This window comes from Salmo salar, chromosome ssa19 (genome assembly GCF_905237065.1).
Source record: "Salmo salar chromosome ssa19, Ssal_v3.1, whole genome shotgun sequence".
In the NCBI taxonomy this organism is placed as follows: domain Eukaryota; kingdom Metazoa; phylum Chordata; class Actinopteri; order Salmoniformes; family Salmonidae; genus Salmo; species Salmo salar.
In genome coordinates this window covers 30,032,204-30,060,128 of record NC_059460.1, presented here as the reverse complement: position 1 = coordinate 30,060,128, position 27,925 = coordinate 30,032,204, and the positions used below count along the sequence as shown (strand labels likewise).

The 27,925-nt window shown below is 44.3% G+C and overlaps 1 protein-coding gene across 2 annotated transcripts in view; it reads left to right on the top strand.

Moving 5' to 3' along the window:
* Nucleotides 1-27,925, top strand: part of LOC106578680 (CYFIP-related Rac1 interactor B) — a 66,061-nt gene that overhangs the window by 22,945 nt on the left and 15,191 nt on the right. For both annotated transcript variants that reach the window (XM_014157770.2, XM_045702189.1), the window contains 3 exons: nucleotides 20,844-20,926; nucleotides 21,290-21,411; nucleotides 21,693-21,798. In XM_014157770.2, the coding sequence (XP_014013245.1) occupies nucleotides 20,854-20,926; nucleotides 21,290-21,411; nucleotides 21,693-21,798 (301 nt within the window). In that variant the 5' untranslated portion in view covers nucleotides 20,844-20,853. The remainder of the gene's footprint in view (nucleotides 1-20,843; nucleotides 20,927-21,289; nucleotides 21,412-21,692; nucleotides 21,799-27,925) is intronic.

Genomic DNA, 27,925 nt, shown 5'->3' with positions numbered 1-27,925 from the left:
TAGTCCAACATTTTTAGTGGATATGTGTCCAACAAAGTTCAACATTCACCTTTTGCTACTATTTCTGTCAAGTCTACACATACAGTTTGCATACATTGGATATGTCCAACAATATGCACCACACAGAACACACTGCAACAGCCTCTGCAACTCAATGCTGCAAGGTAAACGCAGCATTCCAATGGAAATTAATGTACTTCTGGTATACCAAAACACCATGATGCTGTCGGTCTGATCAAGGTGTAAAAGGTGATGTGACATATCCTGAGGTAAAGCTTTTTATACAAACAATACAACTAGGCAATAGTGCCACCAGGTGGTGATAGAGAATGTAAGGTATAACCTACATTTAAAGATCTTGAGATATGATGGGTTGTGCATTTGAATAGTTTATACAAATAGGTTTATGAATATGTTTAACATGCTTTCTCACTGTCTAGTATTGTAGCTTTGCTTTCTGGCTCCATGGTTTAGGCCTATTTTACTTGCTCAGTGTAGTTCAGCAGTCTCTGTCGATTACAGCTCTTTGGCCTTGGAATCTTTTGGAAGCATTGTAGACAACACTACAACATAGGAAATATTTATTCAAAGCAGACTTGTGGATTGTCTTGATGAAGTAGATTATATATATTTTTTATTTGATGAGAACAGTACCTGAAGGAATTTTCCATGAAAAAAATATAAATAACTTTTTTTTCTGCAAACATATGGCCCCACATCTCCATGCATAGGTAATGGAAGATGATAACTGTCTGTGGTGAGTCACATGCAGAGTGGTTTGATGTGTCAGCCAAAGACCCTATTTTCTCCACTGACTGCTCTGTTATTTATAGGGATGCACCGGTATCACATTTTTGGCGATACCGATATCCAATATTTTCCTTTCCAAAAAACCCGATACCGATATTTAAAGCTTTTAAAGCATTCTACTACAGTTAAATAGTTGAAACACACACACCCTGATCAAAAATGTATTTTGTTGGCATTTACATATGTCCCCATTACAGGTAAAACATAATTGAAACCTATTTCTTTCACTTACTTGCTGTGCTGTTTGGTTGTTAATTTGTTCAGTCGTTTCATTCTCAAACAGGATTTCATCATACATGTCAAGCAGTGAACTTCCAGCTCTGTCCGTGGCCTCTTCTGTCATGGGTCCTCTTCCACGGTGCGCACTGATCACTGTGTCCATTTCCATCTGTGTCTGTAACATTTCACGTAAACCCTGTTTCTTGTTTGCATTGAAGTATCTTGGCTTTAATGGATTTCACCGTTGAGTTGTCTCGCTGAAATGTTCTTACTCTTTCAAATGACTGCTCGACTTGAACTTGTTTAGTTGTTTGAAGTGTGTGCTTAGTTTTTTGTCTGCTTTTGTTCCAAATAGTCGTTGAACGTCCGGGGTTTGATGCACTTTCAAATGAGTAATTAGGTTAGTGGTAATGAAAGATTTCACTTTCTCCCCTCCTCTGGAAATAATAGCAGCAGCGCTGTATTTTTGGTGGCGTCATTACGTCATCTACCTACGTCATATAGGTATGCACGTCAGCTTTGACATCGGTTTTGGAAATTGCCGTTAAACTTTACATAGAGCCGATGTTGGTATTTTTAGCTAATATCGTCCGATTCCGATATGCTTACCGATTTATATCGTGCATCCCTAATTATTTATGTTTCTGAAGGGTTGACATGCTTTTTACCTCGGCAACCTCCGTTCCCCTGAGCATCACTCCAGCTGCTCTCTCGGTCTCTCTGTCTCTCTCTGTCTCTCTCTGTCTGTGTCTCAGTGTCTCCGTCTGTCTTTGTGTGTCTCTGTCTCTCTCTGTGTGTCTCTGTCTCTCTCTGTGTCTCACTGTCTCTCTGTCTCTCTCTCTCTCTGTCTCTCTCTGTCTGTCTCTGTTTGTCTCTGTGTATCTGTTTCTGTGTCTCTCTGATTCTCTCTGATTCTCTCTGACTCTCTGTGATTCTCTCTGACTCTCTGTGATTCTCTCTGACTCTCTCTGACTCTCTGTGATTCTCTCTGACTCTCTGTGATTCTCTCTGACTCTCTCTGACTCTCTCTGACTCTCTCTGACTCTCTCTGACTCTCTCTGACTCTCTCTGACTCTCTCTGCTTTATTGGCATGGGAAACATATGTTAACATTGCCAAAGCAAGTGAAGTAGTTAATAAACAAAAGTGAAATAAACAATACAAATTAACAGGAAACATTACACTAACAGAAGTTCTAAAAGAATAAAGACATTTCAAATGTCATATTATGTATATATACATTGTTGTAACGATGTGAAAGTACAAAAGGGAAAATAAATAAACATAAATATGGGTTGTGTTTACAGTGGTGTTTGTTCCTCACTGGTTGCCCTTTTCTTGAGGCAACAGGTCACAAATCTTGCTGCTGTGATGGCACACTGTGGTATTTCACCCAGTAGATATGGGAGTTTATCAAAATTGGGTTTGTTTTCGAATTCTTTGTGGATCTGTGTAATCTGAGGGAAATATGTGTCTCTAATATTGTCATACATTTGGCAGGAGGTTAGGAAGTACAGCTTACTTTCCACCTCATTTTGTGGGCAGTGTGCACATAGGCAGACCTGGCTCTCAAGTGAAGACAGGCTATGGCGGCCTTTCTCAATAGCAAGGCTATGCTCACTGAGTCTGTACATAGTCAAAGCTTTCCTTAAGTTTGGGTCAGACACAGTGGTCAGGTATTTTGCCACTGTGTACTCTCTGTTTAGGGCCAAGTAGCATTCTAGTTTGCTCCGTTTTTTTTGTTAAGTACTTTACACATTGGAAATAATTATCTTTTTGTTTTCTCATAATTTGGTTGGGTCTAATTGTGTGTTGCTGTCCTGGGGCTCTGTGGGGTCTGTTTGTGTTTGTGAACTGAGCCCCAGGACCAGCTTGCTTAGGAGGCTCTTCTCCAGGTTCATCTCTCTGTAGGTGATGGCTTTGTTATGGAAGGTTTGGGAATCGCTTCCTTTTAGGTGGTTGTAAAATGTAATTGTTCTTTTCTGGATTTTGATAATTAGCGGGTATCGGCCTAACTCTGCTCTGCATGCATTATTTGGTGTTTTACGTTGTACACGGAGGATATTTTTGCAGATTTCTGCATGCAGAGTCTCAATTTAGTGTTGTAAATTCTTGGTTGGTGAGTGGACCCCAGAACTCACAACCATAAAGGGCAATGGGTTCTATAGCTGATTCAAGTATTTTTTTGCCAGATTCTAATTGGTATGTCGGATTTGATGTTCCTTTTGATGGCATAGGAGGCCCTTCTTGCCTTGTCTCTCAGCTTGTTCACAGCTTTGTGGAAGTTACCTCGGCCCAGGTCTGGCAGAATCTGTGCAGAAGATCTAGGTGCTGCTGTAGGCCCTCCTTAGTTAGGGACAGAAGCACTAGATCATCAGCAAACAGTAGACATTTGACTTCAGATTCTAGTAGGGTGAGGCCGGGTGCTGCAGTCAGTTCTAGTGCCCTCGCCAAATGTGTTTTTTGCTCATTTTAACCGCACACTTGTTGTTTGTGTACATGGATTTTAGAATGTTGTATGTTTTTTCCCCAACACGACTTTCCATCAATTTGTATAGCAGACTCTCATGCCAAATTGACAAAAGACAACTCATGCCAAATCAGACTCTCATGCCAAATTGAGTCAAAGCCTTTTTTGAAATCAACAAAGACTTTGCCTTTGTTTTGGTTTGTTTGTTTGTTAATTTATTTTTTTATTTTTTTTATTTCACCTTTATTTAACCAGGTAGGCAAGTTGAGAACAAGTTCTCATTTACAATTGCGACCTGGCCAAGATAAAGCAAAGCAGTTCGACAACATACAAAAACTATAATTAGGGTGTGCAGGGTGAATACGTGGTCTGTTGTACAGTAATTTGGGAAAAGCCAATTTGACATTTGCTTAGTACATTGTTTTCATTGAGGAAATGTACGATTCTGCTGCTAATGAAAATGCAGAGGATTTTCCCAATGTTGCTGTTGACGCATATCCCACGGTAGTTATTGGGGTCACTTTTGTGGATTGGAGTGATCAGTCCTTGGGGTGATCAGTCCTTGGTTCCAAATATTGGGGAATATGCTAAAGCTAATGATGATGTTGAAGAGTTTAATTATAGCCAATTGGAATTTGTTGTCTGTATATTTCATCATTTCATTGAGGATACCATCAACACCATATGCCTTTTTGGGTTGGAGGGTTTGTATTTTGTCCTGTAGTTCGTTCAATGTAATTGGAGAATCCAGTGGGTTCTGGTGGTCTTTAATAGTTGGTTCTAAGATTTGTATTTGATCATGTATATGTTTTTGCTGTTTGTTCTTTGTTATAGGGCCAAAAAGATTGGAGAACTGGTTTACCCATACATCTCCGTTTTGGATAGATACCTCTTCATGTTGTTGTTTGTTTAGTGTTTTCCAATTTTCCCAGAAGTGGTTAGAGTCGATGGATTCTTCAATTATATTGAGCTGATTTCTGACGTGCTGTTCCTTCTTTTTCCGTAGTGTATTTCTGTATTGTTTTAGTGATTCACCATAGTGAAGGTGTAGGCTCAGGTTTTCTGGGTCTCTATGTTTTGGGTTGGATAGGTTTCTCAATTTCTTTCTTAGTTGTTTTGCATTCTCCATCAAACCATTTGTCATTGTTGTTAACTTTCTTCGGTTTTCTGTTAGATATTTTTTATTTGATAGGGAAGCTGAGAGGTCAAATATACTGTTTAGGTTTTCTATTGCCAAGTTTACACCTTCACTATTACAGTGAAACATTTTGTCCAGGAAAATGTCTAAAAGGGATTGAATTTGTTGTTGCCTAATTGTTTTTTGGTAGATTTCCACACTATCCTTCTATCTATAGCGTTTCTTAATATTATTCAGTTATTTTGGCTTTTATGCCTCATGATTGAGTATAGCTCTGTTCAAGTAGAGTGTGATTTTGCTGTGTCTTTCTCTCTGTCTCTGCGTCTTTCTCTCTGTCTCTGCGTCTTTCTCTCTCTCTCTGCGTCTTTCTCTCTCTCTCTGCGTCTTTCTCTCTCTCTCCAATTTCTTTGAAGTCCAGGTTTCTGCTCTTTAGTCCAAAGGCAGATGACCTCTCTCTCTTTCTCTCTCTCGGCCTCTGTGTCTTTCTGTCTCTGTGTCTTTCTGTCTCTGTGTCTTTCTGTCTCTGTGTCTTTCTGTCTCTGTGTCTTTCTGTCTCTGTGTCTTTCTGTCTCTGTGTCTTTCTGTCTCTTTGTGTGTCTCTGTGTGTGTCTCTGTGTCTCAGTGTCTTTCTCTCTCTGCATCTCTGCATCTTTCTCTCTGTCTCTGCGTCTTTCTCTCTGTCTCTGCGTCTTTCTCTCTGTCTCTGCGTCTTTCTCTCTCTCTCTGCGTCTTTCTCTCTCTCTCTGTGTCTTTCTCTCTCTCTCTGCGTCTTTCTCTCTCTCTCTGCGTCTTTCTCTCTCTCTCTGTGTCTTTCTCTCTCTCTCTGTGTCTTTCTCTCTCTCTCTCTGCGTCTTTCTCTCTCTCTCTCTCTCTCTCTCTCTCTCTCTGTGTGTCTCTCTGTCTCTGTATCTATGTCTGTGTCTCTGTCTGTCTGTCTGTCTGTCTGTCTGTCTGTCTGTCTGTCTGTCTGTCTGTCTGTCTGTCTGTCTGTCTGTCTGTCTGTCTGTCTGTCTGTCTGTCTGTCTGTCTGTCTGTCTGTCTGTCTGTCTGTCTGTCTGTCTCTCTGTATCTATGTCTGTGTCTGTGTCTCTCTGTATCTATGTCTCTGTCTCTCTATCTCTGTCTGTCTGTGTCTCTCTGTCTCTCTCTCTGTCTCTGTCTCTCTCTCTGTCTATCTCTTCTGTTGATCTAGCATACATCTGTCTGTTTTGTAGGGCAGGCCATATAAATTACAATATCACTGTTAAAGTGCCACTGCCCAAATGAATGTTGCGTTCTTCCAGTAGCTCCAGTAACATGGCACAAGGTGGCGCCCTAATCCAATTATTTGAACACTAGCCCCCATTAACCCTTGATGCAGTACATGGCACGATGTCTGCTAATCTGAGGAGTTACTGCAGTGTTATCGAGCTGAGGAAACGTCCCTATTTTAGAGGATGGGCTGCAGCATGCATGACCAGATGTCCAACATTCTGTGTGTTCCAACGGTTTGAGACACAACTCAGTTGGTAGAGCATGGTGCTAGTAACACCCGGCTTGTGGGTTCAATTCCTGCTGTGGCCACCCAAACGATAATATATGGATGCACTACTGTAAATTGCTTTGGATAAAAGTGTCTGCTAACTGGCATATAATACATTTTTTATCCAACAGGTTATGCTAATGAATCCAAAGTGGTTTTAGTAGAATGTTATCCACATTATGCATGTAAATTCTATGGTAACGTTTCAATGTCAGGGTTGATGCATGTGTTATTATGATTTTAGAACGTTTTAATTCGAGATTTGGCTTAATCCAGGGCGAAATTAAACTGTATACCCAAAATATGTGGGAAGTGAAGACAGCTGTCAAAGCACATTGATTGAGCTATTTATTTCTCTGAGTTTGTTGTGGTACCTAAAGGATTTGTAGCTGAAGCTGGCATGTGTAATACCTCGAGCATGGCTCAGAGTTTGGGAGTGGTCGCTCTTCCTCCTCAAGGTCTTCTATGTACTTCTGTTCATCACCTCCAGAGGGCGCTCAAAGCATTCTAAATCGAGATACCAGTACTCTGTACCGATAAGTCATCTCCCCAAACCTCAGCAAGCTCCACTGTGCCCCACCCATAATCTTGTGAGGGTTCAAAAAACAAAAAAAACATACTGAATCTATGTTACTTACATGTGCAGTGTATCGCATGTACTTTTCATATAAAATGTCATACACAGTCTCTAAGAGATGCTGATATACAGGCCTATATTCTGCTGCCTATAAAGTGTGCTACAGTATGCTGTGTTGCGTCCATGACTCAGACACAGTCAAAAGGTCATTTGTGTAATGATGGTTTGGGGCCTGCGACATGTGACCTATGATATGCAGCCTGTGCCCCCCCTTCACACCCACCCACCCCTCACTAACTACCACCCCACAGGGTATGGGCTGTAGGGAAGTTCTGCTCTCTGCCCCATTACACCCTATGTTATAGCTGTCTGCGTGGCGAGGTCATAGAAAGAGAAATTGGTGTGCTCAGCTCAAGTGTTTGTAATAACAAAAAGTATTTGGGTGTCGGGGTTCAAAAGGCGTATACTTGAACGAAGGAAAAACCAATGACTCACATCAACACCATCATCCCGGAAACCCTAGACCCACTCCCAATTCACATACCGCCCCAACAGATCCACAGATGACGCAGTCTCAATTGCACTCCACACTGCCCTTTCCCACCTGGACAAAAGGAACACATATGTGAGAATGCTGTTCATTGACTACAGCTCAGCGTTCAACACCATAGTGCCCTCAAAGCTCATCACTAAGCTAAGGACCCTGGGACTAAACACCTCCCTCTGCATCTGGATCCTGGACTTCCTGACGGGCCGCTCCTAGGTGGTAAGGGTAGGTAACAACACATCTACCACGCTGATCCTCAACATGGGGGCCCCTCAGGGGTGTCTACTTAGTCCCCTCCTGTACTCCCTGTTCACCCACGACTGTGTATTGCCAAGCACGACTCCAACACCATCATTAAGTTTACTGACAACACAACAGTGATAGGCCTGATCACCGACAACGGCGAGACAGCCTATAGGGAGGAGGTCAGAGACAACCACTCCCTCAATGTGAGCAAGTCAAAGGAGATGATTGTGGAATATACAGGGCTGTAGTGGAGCGAGTTGAGAGCCCCCCCCCCCCCTTGTTTTTACACTGCTGCTACTCGCTGTTCATTATCTACTTTACCCCTACCTGCATAGTCACTTTACCCCTACCTAAATGTACAAATTACCTTGACTAACCTGTACCCCCGCACATTGACTCAGTACTTGTACCCCCTGTACATAGCCTCGTTATTTTATTGTGTTACTTTTTATTTGATTTTTTACTTTTGTTTATTTTGTAAATATTTTCTTAACTCTATTTATTGAACTGCATTGTTGGTTAAGGGCCTGTAAGTAAGCATTTCACCTGTTGTATTCGGCGCAGTGACAAATAACATTTGATTAGATTTTGAATTGATGTATTTGTTTAGCAGCAGAGGTCAGAATAAACTGGCAGCCCTTTGTCAGAGTTTGGGGAACAATAGACATTCACCCATATTTATAGAGTACGCCACATTGCAGTACTGCTTTGTTTTTTCACAGTTATTATTTACATATATTATTTACATACGCTATTTACATAGATGTTCTACTGTTTTCCACAAGAGCTTCAAAATGCAAAGAAATGCGCGACTGTTTGTTTACAGGCAGCAAACTAACACACGTTCTTCATTCAGGCCTCTAGGGCTCTCTGTAAGGAAGGCATGGCTATATTATGCCTCTGTAACAGCAGCGTTTCTCTATCTCCTCCTCTCCTCTCTTATTAAGTGGCAGTACAACCACTAAGCCCTGGAACCTCAGCTGGCTCACATCATGTCCCCGTATTAAAGTGTCTGGCTACAGGGGACTTCTCATCACCAGTACTGATGTTGCTCTTGTGGAAAAAAAAGAAACGTGAAGAATATTTCAGTCGGCGCGTGTTTTTTCTTTCTTCGTGCACGGAGAGGTCACCAGGTCTTATCCACAGCACTGCAGTGATCCTCAGGTTGCTTTGTCTTTATGGACTATAAATGAATCCCCAAATCCAGAACAAATTCAAGAAAACGTACAGTATTATATAGAGCCCTTATTGCATGGAACTTCCTTCCATCTCATATTGCTCAAATAAACAGCAAACCTGGTTTCAAAAAACAGATGAAGCAACACCTCGCGGCACAATGCCTCTCCCCTATTTGAAATCAAATCAAATTTTGACCTAGACAGTTTGTGTGTATGCATGTATGCATGTATGTAGGCTATAGGGGCCTTTTAAAAAATGTATGTAGTTCTGTCCTTGAGCTGTTCTTGTCTATTGATGTTCTGTATTATGTCATTCTGTATTATGTTTCATGTTTTGTGTGAATCCCAGGAAGAGTAGCTGCTGCTTTTGCAACAGCTAATGGAGATCCTAATAAAATACCAAATACTGCCTCAACTACTCAGAGAGAGTTAGAGGGGCAATCTGGGATTGGTACATTCATTTTTTTAAACTTTTTAATTAATGATATAGGTATAGCCATTGCTTCTTGAAGAATAGTGTGTGTGTTCCCAACAATCTTTACTATAGTTGTGACAACCAGAAGTCCTCACAACAATGGTCTACCAAGGGAAATTCAGAGAAGTGAGGATATTTGGCCAGTCCTCACTTCTAAAAAGGCTATTTTAGGCTTAGGGGTTAGGTTTAGGGTTAGATTATGGGTTAGGAGTTAAAGTTAGGGCTAAGGTTACGGTAAAAAGTCCTCACAAGTATTGTAATACAAAGTTGTGTGTGCGTGTGTATGTGAGTGCGCATATGTTTGTGTGTGTGTAGCCGACTGTAGATGTTTCCATGGTTTCTGGCTTTGATCAGGTACAGTCAATAGAGTAGGGCTTAGCTGAATCTCCTGGTTTCGTCCCCCAGTTCTCTCTCTGTGATTTCTGCTGCTTTGGTTGGTCGCTTTGGATTTCAAAGGTTTATTTTTTATCTTCAAATATGCAGCTTTAAGGATGAATTGTAGTTTGCCTCAATAATCTGATGAGTGTTGAAATGTTAAAGTAGTAGGCTACGTTGATGCAAAACGGGAGATAAAACGTGTGCATCGACTGCAGTTATGCTCATCATGGGGAGGTGCTGCGTGCCAGCCCCATTTTGGGAAGTGCTCCCCCATTTTCTGCCTGTCATATCGGGCCAGTGTCAGAGAGCAGCGAGCTCCGGTGGGTCTGGTCCTGGCCGACTGGGCTAATGCGATGTGGCTTGTCACCCAGAGAATCTAGGTCAAGTTTAAAGCTGCCTCCCTCTTTGCTCTGCTTCCGCCACTGCAGTACCCCCCCCCCAAATACACCCCCACATATCATAGCCACATATTGTAGACACACAGTATACATCCTACATCCTTATCTAAATACCATTTTTTTTTGCATTTCCATCGAATATACAGTGCATTCGGAAAGTATTCAGACCCTTTGACTTTTTCAACACTTTGTTACGTTACAGCCTTATTCTAAAATGGATTAAATATTTTTATTCTTATCAATCTACACACAATACCCCATAATGACAAAGCGAAAACAGGTTATAAATTTTTTTCTTCACATTTATTAAAAATAAAAAACAAAAATACCTTATTTACATAAGTATTCAGACCCATTGCTATGAGACTCTAAATTGAGCTTAGGTGCATCCTGTTTCCATTATTCATCCTTGACATGTTTATACAACTTGGTTTGAATCCACCTGTGGTAAATTCAATTGATTGGACATGATTTGGAAAGGCACACACATGGCCAAACTGAGCAATCGGGGGAGAAGGTCCTTGGTCAGGGAAGTGACCAAGAACCCAATGGTCACTCTGACAGAGCTCCAGAGTTCCTCTGTGGAGATGGGAAAACCTTCCAGAAGGGCAACCATCTCTGCAGCACTCCACCAATCAGGCCTTTGTGATAGTGGCCAGACTGAAGCCACTCCTCAGTAAAAGGCACATGAAAGCCAGCTTGGAGTTTGCCAAAAGTCACCTAAAGACTCTCAGACCATGAGAAACCAGATTATCTCTCTGGTCTGATGAAATCAAGATTGAAATCTTTTGCCTAAATGCCAAGTGTCACGTCGGAGGAAACCTGGCACCATCCCTACGGTGAAGCATGGTGGTGGCAGCATCATGCTGTGGGGATGTTTTTCAGCGGCAGGGACTGGGAGACTAGTCAGGATCGAGGGAAAGATGAACAGAGCAAAGTACAGAGAGATCCTTGATGAAAACCCGCTTCAGAGCGATCAGGACCTCAGACTGGAGTGAAGGTTTAACTTCCAACAGGACAACGACCCTAAGCACACAGCCAAGACAATGCAGGAGGGCTTCGGGACAAGTCTCTGAATGTCCTTGAGTGGCCCAGCCAGAGGCCGGACTTGAACCTGAGAGACCATCTCTGGAGAGACCTGAAAATACAGTGAGGGGGAAAAAAGTATTTGATCCCCTGCTGATTTTGTACGTTTGCCCACTGACAAAGAAATGATCAGTTTATAATTTTAATAGTAGGTTTATTTGAACAGTGAAAGACAGAATAACAGCAAAAAAATCCAGAAAAACGCATGTCAAAAATGTTATAAATTGATTTGCATTTTAATGAGGGAAATAAGTATTTGACCCCTCTGCAAAACATGACTTAGTACTTGGTGGCAAAACCCTTGTTGGCAATCACAGAGGTCAGACGTTTCTTGTAGTTGGCCACCAGGTTTGCACACATCTCAGGAGGGATTTTGTCCCACTCCTCTTTGCAGATCTTCTCTAAGTCATTAAGGTTTCGAGGCTGACGTTTGGCAACTCGAACCTTCAGCTCCCTTCACAGATTTTCTATGGGATTAAGGTCTGGAGACTGGCTAGGCCACTCCAGGACCTTAATGTTCTTCTTCTTGAGCCACTCCTTTGCTGCCTTGGCCGTGTGTTTTGGGTCATTGTCATGCTGGAATACCCATCCACAACCCATTTTCAATGCCCTGGCTGAGGGAAGGAGGTTCTCACCCAAGATTTGATGGTACATGGCCCCGTCCATCGTCCCTTTGATGCGGTGAAGTTGTCCTGTCCCCTTAGCAGAAAAACACCCCCAAAGCATAATGTTTCCACCTCCATGTTTGACGGTGGGGATGGTGTTCTTGGGGTCATAGACATCATTCCTCCTCCAAACACGGCGAGTTGAGTCGATGCCAAAGAGCTCCATCTTGGTCTCATCTGACCACAACACTTTCACCCAGTTGTCTGAATCATTCAGATGTTCATTGGAAAACTTCAGACGGGCATGTATATGTGCTTTCTTGAGCAGGGGGACCTTGCGGGCGCTGCAGGATTTCAGTCCTTCACGGCGTAGTGTGTTACCAATTGTTTTTTTGGTGACTATGGTCCCAGCTGCCTTGAGATCATTGACAAGATCCTCCCGTGTAGTTCTGGGCTGATTCCTTACCGTTCTCATGATCATTGCAACTCCACGAGGTGAGATCTTGCATGGAGCCCCAGGTCGATGGAGATTGACAGTTCTTTTGTGTTTCTTCCATTTGCGAATAATCGCACCAACTGTTGTCACCTCACCAAGCTGCTTGGCGATGGTCTTGTAGCCCATTCCAGCCTTGTGTAGGTCTACAATCTTGTCCCTGACATCCTTGGAGAGCTCTTTGGTCTTGGCCATGGTGGAGAGTTTGGAATCTGTTTGATTGATTGCTTCTGTGGACAGGTGTCTTTTATACAGGTAACAAACTGAGATTAGGAGCACTCCCTATAAGATTGTGCTCCTAATCTCAGTTTGTTACCTGTATAAAAGACACCTGGGAGCCAGAAATCTTTCTGATTGAGAGGGCGTCAAATACTTATTTCCCTCATTAAAATGCAAATCAATTTATAACATTTTTGACATGCGTTTTTCTGGATTTTTTTGTTGTTATTCTGTCTCTCACTGTTCAAATAAACCTACCATTAAAATCATAGACTGATCATTTCTTTGTCAGTGGGCAAACGTACAAAATCAGCAGGGGATCAAATACTTTTTTCCATCACTGTAGCTGTGCACCGACGCTCCCCATCCAACCTGACAAGAGCTTGAGAGGATCTGCAGAGAAGAATGGGAGAAACTCCCCAAATACAGCTGTGCCAAGCTTGTAGCGTCATACCCAAGAGGACTCGAGGCCGTAATCGCTGCCAAAGGTGCTTCAACAAAGTACTGAGTAAAGGATCTGAGTACTTATGTAAATGTGATATTTCAGTTTTGTACTTTTAATAAATGAGCAAAAATGTCTAAAAACCTGTTTTTGCTTTGTCATTATGGGGGTTTTGTCTGTAGATTGAAGAGGGGAAAAAAACGCCGTAGTATGAGTGGATCCTCACGCCGCTGCAGAGAGAGAGAATAGTGTATTAGTGGAATGTCAGCACTGTAATCCCCCTGCAGCAATGAGCTGTTTTTATAGGACATCGCAGCAGACCCGGAGCCTCAAGTCTAGCAGTGTTTTGGGGCGTTTCCATGTACGGAGGTACGGAGGTGTGTGTCTGTGTGACTCCAGGAATGCCATCCTGGGGTCACCATGTTCAATGGGCGTGGCACTGAATATTAGGATCTTCAGGGCTGATACTGAGGTCTCCTCACTCATGTCGTTATTGTTATTCCTCCAGTGTTTCATTCTCCTAGGCTGTGCAAATCTGCTCTCAAATAATAATAAAAAAAGTATATTTTTTTATACAGGAATATAGTCAGTATAAATATTTGTGAGTTGTCATTTCGTTTTTTAAATATTTCAGAACATGACAGCAATTTGGCAAAAACCAAGTTGCATTTTGCTCAGGGAAATGATTCACTTAGTGCTGGAAGCTGGAAAATACATTTCTTCACTGCCTGTTCACCAGATCCCCTCGCTCCCCTCCTTAATCCGCAGTTTGTTTGGCGCATGACCTCATCTGCATTAATATATTCATGTGCTTTCAAGTCTTACTACCACTGTACCATCTCTCTCCAAGTTCACCTCTGATTGGCTGGCCGCTTGTTTTCAATGGCACCAGCTTTTTTTGAGTCCATGGATACAGTGCATGGTGGGGCAGTGTGGCTTAGCCAATTGGAGAGCGTTGTTGGGCTCACGGTTGTAAAGCAGTGCACCCTGGCCCTAGACGACCCCCCCCCCCCCTCCTCTCTGTAAGCACACGATCGCCCAGTGGGGGGTCCAAAACAAAAATAACCACACCCTGTCCGCTGGGCCGGGACTCCCACTGACATATCAGAACCTCCAATACCAATGAATGGGCGCAAAACCATCCCTTCCTGTCTCTTGCATTCCTCTACTCTCAGCACTGAATGTTCTACTCCTCTTCATCTCACAGTGAGAGGTTGTTTGAGAGGTTGTTTTCCTGACACCACACTCCGAGTGCCCTCACCATCTCCCTGTAGGCCGTCTCGTCGTTGTTGGTAAATGGTTTGTGGTAATGATCCATAAAAGATCATTACCACAAACCATTTACCAACAACGACGAAGACGGCCTACAGGGAGGAGGTGAGGGCACTCGGAGTGTGGTGTTAGGAAAACAACCTCTCACTCAACGTCAACAAAACAAAACAAAGGAGATAATCGTGGACTTCAGGAAACATCAGAGGGAGCACCCCTCTATCCACATCGACGGGACAGCAGTGGAGAAGGTGGAAGATTTTTTTAAGTTCCTCGACGTACACTTCACGGACAAACTGAAATGATCCACCCACACAGACAGTGTGGTGAAGAAGGCGCAACAGTGCCTCTTCAACCTCAGGAGGCTGAAGAAATTTGGCTTGTCACCTAAAACCCTCACAAACTTTTACAGATGCACAATTGAGAGCATCCTGTCGGGCTGTATGACTGCCTGGTACAGCAACTGCACAGCCCACAACTGCAAGGGTGGTGCGGTCTGCACAACGCATTACCGGGGACAAAATTCCTGCCCTCAAGGACACCTACAGCACCCGATGTCACAGGAAGGCCAAAAATATCATCAAGGATAACAACCACCCGAGGCACTGTCTGTTCACCCCCCGCATCCATGCAGAAGGCGAGGTCAGTACAGGTGCATCAAAGCTGGGAACGAGAGACTGAAAAACAGCTTCTATCTCAAGGCCATCAGACTGTTAAACAGCCATCACTAACACAGAGAGGCTGCTGCCTACATACAGACTTAAAATCATTGGCCACTTTAATAAATGGATCACCAGTCACTTTAATAATGTTTACATATCTTGCATTACTCATCTCATATGTGTATATACTGTATTCTATACCATCTATTGCATCTTGCCTATGCCGCTCGGTCATCGCTCATCCATATATTTATATGTACATATATGTCTTATTCCATCCCTTTACTTAGATTTGTGTGTATTAAGTAGTTGTTGTGGAATTGTTAGATTACTTGTTAGATATTTCTGCACTTTCGGACTAGAAGCACAAGCATTTCGCTACACTCACATTTAACATCTGCTAACCATGTGTATGTGACCAATAACATTTGATTTGATTTGAAAACCATTTCCCGTTTGTCACTGGCACCTACACTTTGGCTCAAAATATAAACATTTTCAATGTACGAGTAAATGTTTGATATATTGCTTTTTTAGTTATCATTAATAGATTTCGCTTTTAATTTGGTTTGAATGAGAACCCGGGGGTCTGTAATTCAACCATTCACCAAAATCATTTCTGCTGGCGCGGCAAAAAGAAAAAGAAAAAGAAAGCCTGTCCTCATTTCATCTCTCATTAGGTTTTCCATAAGCTGGAGGATCTTCTCTTGGACTTTGAAATGCGAAGCCGAAGCTACCGCAAATCCCCGTCCTTAAAATGACCTCAGTGTAGACTGAGCGAGAGCGAGGGAGCTGTGTTTAGCTCTCTGAGCCTGGTAGTGGCACCATGCCTCATAGTACTCAGCTCAGTCGCTCTGCCTCTCTGAGAGGGGGCAGTAGAGGACTAGGGGAGAGGCATTGGGAAGGCCTAGTCATTCAAAAACACGGTGATGTGACTTCACCCCTTCCCCTCCGTCTGGGGATAATCAACGAGGTGATTCCTCCCTTGTCTTCCCCTCTACAGTACTGAGCCGTCCAGGAAGACTCTCGTTGCTCCTGACGACCAGGTGTTTCCGCTCTCCGAGGCTGACGTGAGGAAGCTCTCAAAAGAGTGAATACCAGCTGACATCTTCAAACGGTCTCTGTAGTCCCCACCTGCTTTAAGGAGACCGCCATCGTCCCGGTGCCCAAGAAAAACAAGGTGACATGCCCAAATGACTATCGCCCCGTCGCACTCAGGCACACTGGACCCACTCCAATTTGCCTATGCTCCAACAGATCCACGGAAGATGCCATTTCCATCGCTATTCACATGGCCGTAACACATCTGGACAAGAAGAACACCTATGTGAGAATGCTGTTCATTGACTACAGTTCAGCATTGAGGTGCATGAGGTCTGATACCAACAGGCTCAGAGACCGTTTCTATCTCCAAGCAATCAGATTGCTGAACACTTGAACTGTACTGACCACCTGCTCTGATTCTCCTCACCTTAGCACACATCACAACCGCTGCTACCAGATTCTTATTGTACTGCTGAATTTATACACTTGCCCATCATCCCCCCCCCTTCCCCAATACACGTGTAAATATTGGACTATAAATGATTCATTCCTGTATTATACTCATGCTAAAATGTTTATTCTATTCTACTGTCATTTACTTTCTTCGTATTCTTATTTTTTTTACTATTTCTTATTGTTGTCGTATTGTCGAAGTAACCTGCAAGTAAGCATTCCGTTGGACGATGTATACCATGCATATCCCGTACATACAACTAATAAGACTTGAAAGTATTCCTCTGTTCTTTTCCCTTCTAGCGCTGTCATCTCTCCTGTCTTTCCGCTATGTGGCTACCACCAGTATAAGGTAGTAGGAAGGTAGCCAGTGAGGTGCCTGTGAGTTGCCAGGGTGTAACCGCATCATTCAGGTCACGTTAACGGAGAGTGTTATGAACGAGCCAGGCATGGCAGGAGGCAGGTGGGTGTGCCCCAGGTGGGCAGGGGGTCACATGGAAACCGGTACAGGGAAAGGGAGAGATCATTCATGAAAGTTGCAGGGAGTACTAGTGTACAGGCGAAGACAATGTGTCCTCAATGCCTCCTTCAAATGATTATACCAAGACTTGTTTAAAAGGATAATACTTATATTTATTCATAAGGTGAATGCACCAATTTGTAAGTCGCTCTGGATAAGAGCGTCTGCTCAATGACGTAAATGTAAATGTAAATTCATCATGAGTTATTCAACCACAAGGAGGAAAAATGTGGTGACTAGCCTATAACTTTATCTTGTGTCTAGTCATCACTTGTGAATTACCTTGCTCCTGCGCTCATTCACAATCACTGGCAATTATTTTCAACTTGTCACTGAGCTTCACTCTGTCACTAAGCTTTACCTTGACTTTAACCTTAATCAGCTTACTCGGGTTTACCAGTACTCGCTCAGCCACTGACTTTGTTTTAACCTGCCACCAGTAATCACAGTATTCACCCTGTCACCAAGGTTGAATCTCTCAGCCATCTCCACCTTGTCACAAGGTGTCGCCAGTCTAGCTCAGTGTCACTACTAGCTATCAACAGCACTTAAATGTCCCATAAAATGTACCTTCAGGGACAATATAGTTTTTCTCATCTTATCTTCACTCTACCCCTGATCCAATGCCATTTCCTGATCCAATTCCATTTGAATTTTGTCTCTCAGTACAGTACAAACCCAACAGGCCTCTGTGCTTTCTAGTTGTGGAGAGAAGGTGTTGTCTTGCCAGGCTGTCACTCCTGATTACATAACACACAACTCCAGACAGGGAGTCAGAAGGACCTATATCCCACTGGCTGCCTGGTGCGTGGCTCTCTGCTGATCCTAGATCAGCACTTCTGCACTGAGATGCTTTCTAAATATCGCCAATAGACTACAGTCATAAAAGGAGCAGTCAAAATACTGTAGGGCCAATCATAGACTTCTTTAGCTCCTGAGTCTGGGCAGTGTGAATGCTTCAGTTTGTCCGATTCTGCAGAACTGTACGTGCTTGTCTGGTCCATATTTTCCATATTTATTATATTTCCTCAACATGGCTTTCTAGGGAATGACTCAGTACTGTGACAGACAGTCTAAGTGCACCTCGGGACTGGAAAGTTTTGTGTTGTACAGTAGCGCATACAGAATGTGTGTTCCTGTACCATACTCCAATTCTGCCCTAAATATGAGTCATTGGCTAGGAATGAACTGTATTAGGAACATCCATAAGGTGTGTGTGCACACACAAAACATGGGAGCCTCTTACCCGACAGTGTGTACAGCAGGGGTTCCCTCTCCCAGAACTCTACAACAGTGGTTTCTCTCTGCTCGGTTTGGGGGTTGGTTTAACTGTGTTTTCCAGGTACTGGGTGAATCTGTGTGCCTCATATTGACAGTAGTGAAAGGGGCTGGGGAAGGATAGTGGGCTTAGTTCTCACACTACTCCTTCTGAGGTGAGATTATCTCCCCTCCCCACACACCCCTCTGCTTCTAGAAATCAACTGCCTCGCTTCCAGGAAATCTGACTGGTTGCAAACAACCAGAGGTTGAAATTCTGTTTTTTTGTTCACTTGGCATTCACAAACAGAACAATATACTTAATCTTTTACCCTTTTTTTTACCAGGTTAGTTGACTGAGAACAGCCTGGGGAATAGTTACAGGAGAGATGAGGGGGGATGAATGAGCCTATTCTAAGCTGACCAAGAACACTAAGGTAACCTGCCTAAATGACTACTGACCCGTAGCACTCACGTCTGTAGCCATGAAGTGCTTTGAAAGCCTGGTCATGGCTCACATCAACACCATTATCCCGGAAACCCTAGACCCACTCCAATTTGCATACCGCAGCAACAGATCCACAGATGATGCAATCTCTATTGCACTCCACACTGCCCTTTCCCACCTGGACAAAAGGAACACCTATTTGAGAATGCTATTCATTGACTACAGCGTTCAACACCATAGTGCCCTCAAAGCTCATCACTAAGCTAAGGACCCTGGGACTAAACACCTCCCTCTGCAACTGGATCCTGGACTTCCTGACGGGCCGCTCCTAGGTGGTAAGGGTAGGTAACAACAAATCTGCCACACTGATCCTCAACACGGGGGCCCCTCAGGGGTGCGTGCTCAGTCCCCTCCTGTACTCCCTGTTCACTCATGACTGCACAGCCAGGCACGACTCCAACACCATCATTAAGTTTGCTAATGACACAACACTGGTAGGCCTGATCACCGACAACGATGAGACGGCCTATAGGGAGGAGGTCAGAGACCTGACCGTGTGGTGCCAGGACAACAACCTCTCCCTCAATGTGATCAAGACAAACGAGATGATTGTGGACTACAGGAAAAGGAGGACCGAGCACGCCCCCATTCTCCTCAACGGGGCTGTAGTGGAGCAGGTTGAGCACTTCAAGTTCCTTGGCATCCACATCACCAACAAACTAACATGGTCCAAGCACACCAAGACAGTCGTGAAGAGGGGACAACAAAACTTATTCCCCCTTAGGAGATTGAAAAGATTTGGCATGGGTCCTCAGATCCTCAAAAGGTTTTACAGCTGCACCATCGAGAGCATCCTGACGGGTTGCATCACTGCCTGGTATGTCAACTGCTCGGCCTCCGACCGCAAGGGCACTACAGAGGGTAGTGCGTACGGCCCAGTACATCACCGGGGCCAAGTTTCCTGCCATCCAGGACCTCTATACCAGGCGGTGTCATAGGAAGGCCCTAAAAATTGTCAAATTCTCCAGCCACCCTAATCATAGACTGTTCTCTCTGCTATCACACGGCAAGTGGTACCGGAGCACCAAGTCTAGGTCCAAGAGGCTTCTAAACAGCTTCTACCCCCAAGCCATAAGACTCCTGAACAGCTAATCAAATGGCTACCCAGACTATTTGCATTGCCCTCCCCACACTGTTGCTACTCTATGTTATTATCTATGCATAGTCACTTTAATAACTCTACCTACATGTACATATTACCTCAATTACCTCGACACTGGTGCCCAAGCACATTGACTCTATACCGGTACCCCCTATATATTGCCCCGCTATAGTTATTTAATGCTGCTCTTTAATTATTTGTTATTCTTATCTCTTACATTTTTTTGAGGGGGGGAGTATTTTCTTAAAACTGCATTGTTGGTTAAGGGCTTGTAAGTAAGCATTTTACTGTAAGGTCTACACATGTTGTATTCGGCGCATGTGACAAATACAATTTGATTAGGTGACCGTGAGAGGGCCAGATTGGGAATTTAGCTAGGACCCCAGGGTTAACACACCTACTCTTACAATAAGTGCCATGGGATCTTTAGTCACCACAGAGTGTCAAGACACCCGTTTAACATCCCAACCGAAAGACGGCACGCTACACAGGGCAATGTCCCCAATCACTGCCCTGGGGCATTGGGATATGTTGTATTTTTATGACCAGAGGAGAGAGTGCCTCCTACTGGCCCTCCAAGACCACTTCCAGCAGCATATTATCTCCCATCTAGAGACTGACCAGGACCAACCCCGCTTAGCTTCAGAAGCAAGCCAGCAGTGGGATATGCTGCTGGCATACCACAATGGCTCACTTTTGCACTGGGAATCAGATCATGATCATTAGATCAAGTCATTTGCTATAGTGAGGACATTCATTGGTCAGGATCTGAACTCTGAACCCTGTTAGGTTCACATCTGAATTTATCCATGTGCATGTACAGGGTATGTGTGACAGAAAGAAGAAGCTAATTTAACAGGCAAGTTTGCATATAACGGCTGTTAGTAAACGCTAGATGTAAATGCTTATCTGCAGGGAATTGAGTAAGGCGGAGAAGTCACACTCAGTTGGACTTGGTCTCCGAGGCAGAGTGATTCCCGTAAATTGTCCACTATTTTAGGAGAGGTGGGCTTTTTAGGGACATCTGGTGGGCCAGCGCTCGGTACAGGAAAACCACACAGGGCCTCAGAGGGCCCATCAGGGCACATAGGAGGAACCAGGGCTGCCAGCCCCCTCAATACCACAACACTTACTACTTCCCACTACTAACAAACCCATATATTTTGTGTACTTGCCTCCACTCATGTTAAACCATATTGTTGTGTTTTCTCCTTTTGTCTCAACAGGTATCGTAACATGGGGAACCTGCTAAAAGTCCTGACTTGCACAGATCTGGAACAGGAGCCCAATTTTTTCCTTGATTTTGAAAGTATGTTTTTGGCGGGAGGGCTTATTTATTACAATCCCATCTACACACTTGAACTTCCAATCATACTTATATTAGCCGTCCCCATTCTTACCTCTCCTCACCCCCAGAGGCTACAGAACCTAATCTATTTCCCATTTGCATCATCATCTCTTCTCTTAGCTATGCTGTTATCGTAGGATTGGATGTTCCGAACGTGATATTACACTAGAAACTACCTTCCACAACACTGAATTTCTGGATTGGAATAACAATTAGAAAGGAGATGTAGCCTAGGCCTACTAGCCTAGAGCCTCTTCACTTATATCTGTAGACTCCCTACCAGACATAGAAATACCCACTTGATTGTCTTCCTCTGTCCACTAGATGCCCAGCCCACAGACGCAGAACGAGAAGTGTGGGAGAAGGTGGACCTGGTGCTGAAGGATGCTAGGGGAATCCTGGACGAACTGCAAGCATACAAGGGAGCGGGTCAAGAGATCAGAGAGGTAAAATACTAAAAGCATCACCAAACCTTCATTCATACAAGGGAGCGGGCCATGAGTCTCAGAGTAGGAATGCTGATCTAGGATCAGATCCTGCCCATGTCCATGTAATTGTAGTCATTGTGATCTATAAGGCCAAACTGATCCTAAATCAGCAGTCCTACTCTTAGACTCTTGATACATACAGCCCCAGAAGGTGATTAAACTACTAACTAGTTAAACTACTAACTCAGGATTATCTAACTTCAGACTTTATTCAACATTTTGTCTTTCCTGTCCCCCAGGCAATCCAGAACCCCAACGACGAGGCGCTACAGAAGGCAGCGTGGGCGGCCGTGGTCCCCCTGGTGGGGAAACTCAAGAAGTTCTACCAGTTCTCCCAGAGATTAGGTACGTACCTGAGGCCTGATTTTAGGATCAGTTTCTCCTTATAAGATCACAATTAATAAAGATGACATGGACAGGGCGACCTGGTCCTTGATCAGCACTCCTAGACGCTTCATGCATACAGCCCCTGTTCTGAGCCTCAGGTTAGATATGTAGCCCTACAAAACAACACCCACACCCGCCTGAGACTAGTGACGTGTCCTTCAGAGCTTTGGGTAAAAAGGTCAGATACATGCCTGCACTAGAGGTCCACTAGCTACAGCTTCTCTAGTGGTTATATGTAAGATATACACACTCCTCTCATGACCTTAACCGTCTGTATGCGCAGTCACATCAGCGATATCGGCTGCTGAACTGCAGAAATTAACATGCATAACCACACACACACAAACATGCACAGTGCACACACTCCTAGCCATCATCAATGTGATACTTGCTTGCATTGCACTCTGGCTAGATGTGATACCCACCTCCTCCCAGAGCTGAGGACTCCGCATTACCATGGAAAGGAATGTAAGTTGGCGCCTGAGAAGAGGGCAGACGTTTTACGTGCCCCCAGCCGATTGTGTTTTTTTGTTTGCTTAATTGCGTTGTTTGTAACTTATTTTTTGACTTATTTTGTACATAATGTTGCCGCTACCGTCTCTTATGTCCGAAAATAACTTCTAAACATCAGGACTGCGATTACTCACTACGGACTGGCAGAATCCTTTTTTTCCTTTCATGACTCTGACGAGCCCAACGAAAAGGATATACTGCTTCCTCGGGGACAAGCCCCGATCCATGTGATCTGCGTGAAGAGGAGGTGGAGAAAGAGGGGCAGAAGGTCAGGCTACCTTCTGGGAATTTGTAGGCAATCAAATAAACCCCCACTTCCCTACATTCTGCTAGCAAACGTGCAATCTTTGGAGAATAAAATCGACGAGTTACACGGAAGATTAAACTACCAACAGGACATTAAAAACGGTAACATCTTATGCTTCACGGAGTCGTGGCTCAACGACGACAATATCAACATACAGCTGGCTGGTTATACGATGTACCGGCAGGATAGAACAGCGGCGTATGGTAAGACAAGGGGCGGCGGTCTATGTATTTTGCTCGCCTGAGGTAGAGTATCTCATAATAAGCTTTAGACCACACTACCTACTGAGAGAATTTTCATCTGTATTCTTTGGAGCTGTTTACATACCAAAACAGTCAGAGACTGGCACTAAGAAAAGCATTCAATAAGCTGTATTCCAACATAAGCAAACAACAAAAAGCTCACCCAGACGCGGCGCTCCTAGTAGCCGGGGACTTTAATGCAGGGAAACTTAAATCCGTTTTACCAAATTTCTATCAGCATGTTAAATGTGCAACCAGAGGAAAAGGAACTCTGGACCACCTTTACTCCACACACAGAGATGCTTACAAAGCTCTCCCTCGCCCTCCATTTGGCAAATATGACCATAATTCTATTCTCCTGATTCCTGCTTACAAGCAAAAGTTAAAGCAGGAAGCACCCGTGACTAGATCAGTAAAAAAGTGGTCAAAGGAAGCAGATGCTAAGCTACAGGACTGTTTTGCTAGCATAGACTGGAATATGTTCCGGGATTCCTCCGATGGCATTGAGGAGTACACCACATCAGTCATTGGCTTCATCAATAAGTGCATCGATGACGTCGTCCCCACAGTGACCGTACGTACATACCCCAACCAGAAGCGATGGATTACAGGCAGCATCCGCACTGAGCTAAAGGCTAGAGCTTATAAGAAATCCCGCTATGCCCTCTGACGAACCATCGAACAGGCAAAGCGTCAATACAGGACTAAGATCGAATCGTACTACATTGGCTCTGACGCTCGTTGGATGTGGCAGGGGCTTGCAAACCATTACAGACTACAAAGCGAAGCAAAGCCGAGAGCTGCCCAGTGACACGAGCCTACCAGACGAGCTAAACTACTTCTATGCTCGTTTCGAGGAAAATAACACTGAAACATGCATGAGTGCACCAGCTGTTCCAGAAGACTGTGTGATCATGCTCTCCGCAGCCGATGTGAGTAAGACCTTAAAACAGGTCAACATTCACAAGGCCGCAGGGTCAGACGGATTACCAGGACGTGTACTGCGAGCATGCGCCAACCAACTGGCAAGTGTTTTCACTGACATGTTCAACCTCTCCCTGTCTGAGTCTGTAATACCAACATGTTTGAAGCAGACCACCATAGTCCCTGTGCCCAAGAACACAAAGGTAACCTGCCTAAATGACTACCGACCCGTAGCACTCACATTTGTAGCCATGAAGTGCTTTGAAAGGCTGGTCATGGCTCACATCAACACCATCATCCCAGAAACCCTAGACCCACTCCAATTTGCATACCACCCCAACAGATCCACAGATGATACAATCTCTATTGCACTCCACACTGCCCTTTCCCACAAAAGGAACACCTATGTGAGATTGCTATTCATTGACTACAGCTCAGCGTTCAACACCATAGTGCCCTCAAAGCTCATCACAAATCTAATTACCATGGGACTAAACACCTCCGTCTGCAACTGGATCCTGGACTTCCTAACGGGCTGCCCCCAGGTGGTAAGGGTAGGTAACAACACATCCGCCACGCTGATCCTCAACCCGGGGGCCCCTCAGGGTGCGTGCTCAGTCCCCTCCTGTACTCCCTGTTCACTCATGACTGCACGGCCAGGCACGACTCCAACACCATCATTAAATTTGCTGATGACACAACAGTGGTAGACCTGATCACCGACAACGATGAGACAGCCTATAGGGAGGAGGTCAGAGACCTGGCCATGTGGTGCCAGGACAACAACCTCTCTCTCAACGTGATCAAGACAAAGTAGATGATTGTCGACTACAGGAAAAAGACGACCGAGCACGCCCCCATTCTCATCGGCGGGGCTGTAGTGGAGCAGGTTGAGTTCCTTGGTGTCCACATCACCAACAAACTAACATGGTCCAAGCACACCAAGACAGTCGTGAAGAGGGCACGACAACATCTATTCCCCCTCAGGAGACCGCAAGGCTCTACAGAGGGTAGTGCGAACGGCCCAGTACATCACTGGGGCCAAGCTTCCTGCCATCCAGGACCTCTATACCAGGCGGTGTCGGCTGGCCTGAAAAATTGTCAAAGACTCCAGCCACCCTAGTCATCGACTGTTCTGTCTGCTACCGCATGGCAAGCGGTAACGGAGCGCCAAGTCTAGGTCCAAGAGGCTTTTTATCAGCTTCTACCCCCAAGCCATAAGACTCCTAAACAACTAGTCAAATGGCTACCCAGACTATTTGCACCCCCCACCCCACCCCCTCTTTACACCACTGCTACTCTCTGTTGTCATCAATGCATGGTCACTTTAATAACTGTACCTACATGTACACACTACCTCAACTAACCAGTGCCCCCATACATTAACTCTGTACCTGTACCCCCCTGTATATAGTCTCGCTATTGTTATTTTACTGCTGCTCTTTAATTACTTGTTACTTATCTGTTATTCTTATCCCCCCAAAAATTAAACTGCATTGTTGGTTAGGGGCTCATAAGTAAGCATTTCACTGTAAGGTCTACGCAGCGCATATTCGACGCATGTGACTAATGAAATTTGATTTGATTTGAGAGAGAGGGGGGATGCTAGCCTAGCCAAGTGCTGCCTGCTTGCCGGTGACCAGCAGTCCGTTCCTTGCCGCTTCACCGACCTTAACCTCTTAAGACTGCAGTCAGTCAGTTATTGAACACAGTGGGCACCAGCCCACCAAGGCCATGTTGTGTGTGTCTGTGTGTGTTATATAATGAAGTAGTTCGTCTCCCGACGCATCCGTCCGCCCGCTCCACTGCTCTGACTCCGGGGGCCACCTTTGCCTCAGCTGCCTCCTCCTGCCTGACATGCGAGATGCTTGCCGACCTTTTCCGCAGACTGGCTCAGCTGCAGACAGACAGAGGGGATGGCTGCTGGCTGAGAGATGGCTTATCAGACCTCTCTGTGTTATTACCCCCCAGAAATGTATGTTCCGAACATTAGAAACTACCTTCCACAATATTATAACTGTCACTCATCATTCAGGTTTAAGCACTTTATGTAGTGCAAGATGTAGCTTAATTACTCAATAAACGTTAAGCTTCCACCAATAGAAGTGTTCAGGACAGGAGTCCATTGACAGCTGGGTTGGAGTGAATACCTGCCAAACCTCTGACCCTCCCACCCATCCCCTCCTCTCCCAATGTGAACAGAGCTGAGCAGCGCCTGCCTAGTCTACGTGCCCACATTCCGCTCGCCTGCTCTGCCGTGACCTGAAGGGATCAGACGCGCCCCCCTTTCCTCCAGACTCCAGACATGGTAGAGTGCCTCGATTCAGATATGAGTCCTAAAAGTAGCCCCATCTCAACTTCTGTTGCGTCACTAAGGCCATTTTTAACCAGCCCTCTCCTCTTCGCTGCAGCAGAAGCAATGCGCTGTCCCAAGCAGATGGGGGGTCATTACAGAATAGCCAACATGCTCAATTTACTGGACTGCACTGCCAGCTCGCAGTCCGCCTCTGCAAAAACCTCTGTCTGCGGATCTCTGTGTGTCTATCTTAAGAGAGAATCATTTTGTCTGGTTTATAGCGGTGTGTATTATGTCCTTGTGCTCTACTGTAAGTGGTAAGAGTTGTAAATAAATGTTCAGAGTCACGATTATGTACAGCTAGGTGGAAGTTGGTGTTATTGTGCAACCAGATTACTGTGTGTGTGTTTGTGTTTTTGTTTGTTTGTTTGTTTGTTTGTTTGGCTCATCCGTGTTATGTCATTATATTAAATCTAGTTGTCTTTGCGAGTCTAGACTGAATGCTTCTTCACTTTCTGACTACAACTACATTTTCCCTCGTGGATGGTTTTGCCATTGTGTATTCATGGTGAGCGTCTTGGTGCTTTTGTTGGCTATCTTGAGACATGGAAATGCAAACGGAAAAGCATTTATGTGTCTACTGCGTTAGCTCACTCACCTCCTTTACAGGAAGGCAATGTTGGGAAATGCACAGCTGGCCAGGAAACTAGTGGGGGAGTGATTATATTTACCATTACCTAGCTTGTTACTACAGAACTGTGTGGTTTACCCCATTAAAGCCATGTAAAGTCTTCATATTTACTTACTGTCAAAAACAATGGCAGGAAGCCTGGATGAATGGAGCACTTCCCACGTATCTCATTACAATGAGATAATTAGTCTCATCTCCATCTGATTTGGTGATCTTCCCATCCCCTTCCACCACCCCACCCCTAGAGACAGCTCTTCCCTTGAACCCCACCCCTCCCCACCCCTACACTGTCATAGGGCCCTGGGCAGCGGGCACCATCATCACTCAATCGCATGTCCTTGTTTTGTACAGCTACTACCATCAGGGCAATTCTATTTGGCAGACAAGATGTACTTTACAATCGTTACGTTTATTAAGCAGATATTGAGCTTATCATTCAACTCATAAACAATCCACAATTGTATATTTTCTCCCTCCCTCCTCATCTCTGACACCTTCTCCTTGTCCCTGGCTTACAGAAGCAGGAAATTCTAGTTGGCATACATTTGATATCATGATGTACTTCATGATTATTGTGTTTATTAGGCCGATATTTAGCTTATCATTCACAACACACAACAGTCTCTAACACCCTCTCCTTGTCCATATCTTAAACAGCCATCACTACCACATTAGAGGCTACTGTCTATAGCCATAGGCTAGAAATCACTGGCCACTTTAAGGAATGGAACACTAGTCACTTTAATAAGGTTTACATATCTGGCATTACTCATATTATATACTATTCTACGGTATCTTAGTCACTTAATAATGTTTACATATCTAGCATTACTCATTATTCATCTCATATGTATATATTGTATTCTATACTATTCTATGGTATGGTATCTTAGTCACTTAATGTTTACATATCTGGCATTACTCATCTCATATGTATATACTGTGTTCTATACTATTCTACTGTATCTTAGTCCGTTCCGCTCTGACATCGCTCGTCCATATGTACAGTTGAAGTCGGAAGTTTACATAGCTACATACATTTAAACTCAGTTTTTCACAATTCCTGACATTTAATCCTAGTAGAAATTCCCTGTCTTAGGTCAGTTAGGATC